At 35.9% G+C, this 5,623-nt stretch overlaps 1 protein-coding gene across 1 annotated transcript; it reads left to right on the top strand.

Moving 5' to 3' along the window:
• Positions 1–2,206: 2,206 nt before the first annotated feature.
• LOC108195350 (protein trichome birefringence-like 3) lies at positions 2,207–4,391 on the top strand. The gene is made up of 6 exons (XM_017362313.2): positions 2,207–2,484; positions 2,638–2,872; positions 3,049–3,220; positions 3,414–3,613; positions 3,735–3,893; positions 3,985–4,391. Exons 1-6 carry the CDS (start codon positions 2,310–2,312, stop codon positions 4,319–4,321), a joined length of 1,278 nt encoding a protein of 425 aa, XP_017217802.1. The 5' UTR covers positions 2,207–2,309; the 3' UTR covers positions 4,322–4,391.
• The last annotated feature ends 1,232 nt before the right edge of the window (positions 4,392–5,623 follow it).

Below are 5,623 nucleotides of genomic sequence, written 5' to 3'. Positions count from 1 at the left end.
GTTAATAATTATAAGTGATTAAATTATTTGAAAAAGGAGAAATTATGAGACAAAAACTAATGTGCCCACCTTCTTATGATTACGTCATTACCTTTTATACAAAATGGTAGAAATACGTGGTTTTAAGCCCCATCAAGCACCACCGATATTTATCCAGCGCAATTGTTAGTGGATGACAAGTTCAAAGTTAAATTGTTTAAGCCACCAATTTTTACAGTTTCAACTATCAAAAGCTTTGTCTTCCTGTAAAAAACTGATAGAATTGCAAAAAATCCATTCTTTGTTAATAGTGTGTAGACTTGATAAAATTAACTTGTTTTCAGGAAAGCTGATGTAGTACTGAGGATTCATTTGCTCAATTTGAGAGCATGAAGTGTCGCGATATCGTAACTTGGATGTGAATGTAACGTTGGGTCCGAAATGATTACTCGAATGCAAAGGGAGGGGGCAATGCCAAATGAAGCTACCATGCCAGCTGTGCTTCCTATCTGCTGCGAAGAAACAGGGAAAGGAGATTCATGCTTGTATTTTGAGGTTAGGATATCATCTACATGTCCCAATCGGGAACGCGCTGATAGAGATGTATTCAAAGGTGGTTCTTTGAGAAATTCACTTGTAGTATTCGAGAATATGAAAACCAAAGATGTAGTTACATGGACGTCATCAATCTCTGCGTATGGGATATATGGTGAAGGAAGGAAAGCTATAAGTGCTTTTGAGGAGATGAAGAAAGCAGGTATTAGTCCTGATCATGTCATTTTTATTTCAGTCATACATGCCTGTAGTCATTCAGGTTTGGTAGAAGAAGGCCGGACTTTCTTCAATCAGATGAAGAAAGACTTTAACATTGAGCCTCAAATTGAGCATTATGCTTCTGTAGTTGATCTTTTGTCACGATCTGGATTGTTGGCTGAAGCTGAGGAGTTCCTTTTTCCTATGCCATTCAGACCGGATGAAAGTATAGAGTATGTGGAGATTGCCACACTTTTACCAAGTACATATCAAAGATTGCACAACGAGAACTATTAGTTGGAGATGCAAATCGCTTCCATTTGTTTAAGGATGGAGTTTGTAGCTGTAGAGACCTCTGGTGATTCTAAATATTCGTTTCTTATGGCGAGATTCAAAGAGTAGGCACTAGCGCTGGTACTGGAACACTAGACTGCCTTGGCAGTACTCTGTTTCATTTGGAGGTTCTACTTTCAGGAGAGCCACATTAGTCCTGATTATTGTCAATTGCTTTCTAACTTGCAAGGCCTATAACTGAGGGCACTATTCTTTAACGGGGATTGGATTGATGATAAAATCGAATCCCGGGTCGCAAACAGTGATTCGATTGATGATGAAGAAAGAGAATTCTTTCATATTTACCCTGCACTCATCGCCCACAATCCCCTCATATTAATCAAAATTATTAGCAACCTGTGTTCGCACACTTCGCATTTAAGGTACCCAAAATTGTCCAATTTTGTTTAAAATGTCTAGTAAAAAAAAAAGTTGGGGGTGATTAGATATGTGAAGGAGTACAAGAATTGTCCACTCAACGAATTGTGGATACGGTCACAGCGAATATCAGATCCTCTGATTGATAATTTCAACCTATTCAATAAATTATAAGGTTCCTGTTATTGCAAGTCATGAATACTGTTCTGTACCGAGGGAGATAGAGATTGACTGCATTCCTGCTCAAACTTTTCTCCACCTAATGAGCACCACTATAATATTGGTTGTAACATTTATTCTAACCCTTTTGATATCTTTTGAAAAGTTTCTATTTTATGCAAGCACCAATTGTTTCCGGAAAAGTTGTGGATACATGAGAAGCTAGCTAATTCCAAAGATTAGAGCCTTCCACCTGAATGTTACAAAATTGACATATGACATCACACAACATTAATATGCTACTCCCCCTCTGTTTTCTATTATTTGGCGCACATTTTTAAGTCTTTTGACCAGGTAGTTAAAAATATTGTTTTTCAATTTTTTTTTGAATAAAAATATTTAATCAAAATTTTAATTCACAAAAAAAATCAATCAAAAATAATATTTTTATCTACTCAATCAAAACACTTAAAAAAAATGTCAAATAATAAAAAAACATGGATACCTCCTCTATGTATAAGTGATTATGAAAACCAGCATTACATGACTTTAGCTTCACTCCTACTCCAAAACCAATAAACAAATCCCAAAAAACTCAGACTCTCCAAACTGCTCATCATTCTGTTGGAAGTATTTCCTTTATTTCACCATGCACAAGCTTTTGGTCTCATTCATTCATAAATTTGATTAATTACCCATCTTTCTTTATGGGCACATTAATCAAATCTCCTCTGTCAAAGCTTCCATTTTCCATTATCACAATCTCAATCTGTGCATTTGCCTTCATTGGCCTTTTGTTCACTGAAAGAATCACTTTTCTTTCTTCCACCACCATTTTCACGCTTAGCCCTTGCGCTAAGCGTGCTCTTGCTAAGTCTAAAGGTGCACATAACATTTTCCACTACTTCTTTTTTTGTTGCTGTAAAAGAAAGAAACTTTGGTCATCCACACTATTTGCTACTAATTAGCAAAAAAAAATAAAAATCATATGCTATACTAATGTGTGCTCCCTCTGTTTTTCAATATATGTGACAGGTAAAAGTGCAGCCAAAGATGAGGTGAACTACCTTGCCGATGATCGGTTTGAATTTGATCCTCATGAGTGCAGTGTTACTAGTGGAAAATGGAGGTTTAACACCTCCACCATGCCTCTATACACGGACAGGAGCTGCCCGTATCTTGATAGACAAGTATCTTGTGTTAAAAACGGCAGACCGGACTCAGATTATCGTCATTGGGAGTGGCAGCCAGATGACTGTTACTTGCCTAGGTTGGAATTCCTGTCTGTCCCAAATTGATTGCTCACAAGACAGATTTAACTTACAAATTTAATTGTTAAACGGAGATTGTGAAAGCTAATCTGCATGCATGTTGTCACAGTACTGTTGTATTGGTTGCTAATTGTATCTGATCACTGGCATTTATATATGGTTACTTGATAATTAGGTTTGATCCGAAAATTGCCCTTGAGAAACTCCGGGGAAAGAGGCTTATGTTTGTAGGGGATTCACTGCAAAGAGGACAGTGGCAGTCTTTTGTTTGTCTGGTTGAGTTCATCATACCTGCAGATCAGAAGTCCATGCGTCGAGGCCGTGTCCATTCAACCTTCAGAGCTAAGGTACAGCATACAAATTCAGCAATGCAGTTGTCTGAATACTAAAATAGCTTGATTAGCAGAATTTTTCAAGATATAAATTTCATCAGAAGTTTAAGCATACTGGAAGCCATGTCAATATGTTTATGTTGTTTAAGAGGAAAGTATATGATTTTAATATTTCATAAAACATTGTTTTTCCATATGTGTTGTGCAGGAGTATAACGCTACAATTGAATTTTACTGGGCGCCGTTTTTAGTTGAGTCCAATTCTGATCTGAAAATAGTAGGAGATCCAAAACAGAGAATTTTAAAAGTTGATTCAGTTGCAAAGCATGCAAAACATTGGTTGGGAATCGACATCCTTGTTTTCAACACTTATGTTTGGTGGATGAGTGGTCTAAAAATCAAGTCTCTGTAAGTTCTCTGCATTTCTTCAAATTCATCTTACCATAAATCTATATATAACTCAAAAACTCGCTCTTATGTGTAGAATCATTATCAGTAAATTTTGAAAAGGATTTCTTTATTGGCACAGATGGGGTTCATTTGCCAACGGAGAGGATGGTTATGAAGAACTAGATGCTTCCGTTTCATACAGAATAGCATTGAAGACTTGGGCCAATTGGGTTGACACCACTATCGATACTAACAAAACAAGGGTGTTCTTCACTACTATGTCCCCTACACACCAGAGGTCTTATCTCTGTCCATTTACTCTTAAACTTTTCTCTTTCAGAATAGAGTTCTCATTTGCACTCTAACAATGTGTCTGTCTGTAAATCCAGGAGTGCAGACTGGAACAACAAAGGAGGGATAAAATGCTACAATGAGACAAAACCTGTAACGAAAAGGAGGCACTGGGGAACTGGCTCTGACAAGCGGATAATGAATGTTGTTGCAGATGTTGTGGGAAAAATGAAAGTACCTGTTTCATTAATAAACATAACACAATTATCAGAGTACAGAATTGATGCACATTCCTCAGTTTACACCGAGACTGGAGGTAAATTGTTAACCGATGAACAGAAGGCCGATCCACTACACAATGCAGATTGTATACATTGGTGTTTGCCAGGAGTTCCTGATACCTGGAATCAAATATTTTTTGCACATTTGTTGTAGCTATGAGATTTCATTGTCTATATATGTGTCACTTTGCAACTGATTCAATTAGTACAACGCTTTTAGCTTATTATAATCCATCAATATCTGTTTTGGTGTATTGCTAGCATCAGAATTACTAAGCAAAGAGAAAATTAAATATCAATGACCGGAATTCTAACCGAATGTGAAGCATGTTTGTCTTCTAAATATCATTTCCTTCTGGTCCGTTAGTACTCTTTTCCACTCCAGTGAGACTGTGTGAGGATAACAAATGGCCGGCATTGATTAGAAGCAGTTTTATGGAGGGTAATGGATCTTATAATGCAATAAAAATACTAAATTAAAACCTGAGGCATACAATTCTACCAAGACTGGAATACATTATACAAAATACAAAAGATACACTACTGTTATCAATGTCAAAAACACAGAGAATGGGCAAACATGCTTAGGATATCTGCCCTTGTAACTTAAGTGTCCAGACATTCTCGGTGGAGAAAATGGCTAGTAGTCTGTGAGAAAAAACTCTAGCACTTTAGTAGTTGCTTTATTAATTCTGCAAAACTAGTTTGAGACTTTGAGCAACGAACCAGCCTAGTAGTTTAAGTATTAGAATAACGGTTTTTCTATGGTGTGCCCATGGGTACACACTAAGCACTAAAATCTATGAATTTGGATGGTTTTGATTGGCTTACCCTCTTTTATAATGATGGACTCCCTTGCATTTACAACAACCACACCAATCAAAACCATTGACATTCATAGATTTTAGTGCTTAGCATGTGCCCATGGGCACATACTAGACAAACCCTTAGAATAATTATGCGGATTAGTTATTTTATTACTCCCTCCATCCCATTCATTTCTATTCGGTTTTCTTTTGATATGTCTTATTCCATTATTCAATTATAAACATTTCGAAAATAGTAAAATTTTATAAGGGCTAAATATCAAGTAGGTTACTGACTGCGTCCAAAAAATTCAAATAGGTCACTCATTGCAAACTTGACTCAAATGAGTCACTCATTTGAAATTTTTTATCAAAAATATCACTCTATCGCCCGTCCAAATTCTTAAAGTATTATATATTGAGTTTCTCATATTTTTTATGAATGGTATTACATCCAAACGAAGAATTCTAAGTTCTAGTATTTTAGTTAATATTTTTAGATTTTTAAAAATTAATCTACTATTTACTTTTATTTAAATCAAATAAAACAATCAAAAAATTAAAAATATAAATATTAGTTGGTCCCACTGCTTTACTCACACTACACCTAGGGGTGAGAATGAAAATACGAAAATCGGATTATCCGATTT

The sequence above is a fragment of the Daucus carota genome, chromosome 7, assembly GCF_001625215.2.
Source record: "Daucus carota subsp. sativus chromosome 7, DH1 v3.0, whole genome shotgun sequence".
NCBI classification, from domain to species: Eukaryota; Viridiplantae; Streptophyta; class Magnoliopsida; order Apiales; family Apiaceae; genus Daucus; species Daucus carota.
Note: the sequence above shows the minus strand (reverse complement) of the source record. Positions and strands in the feature narration are given on the sequence as shown.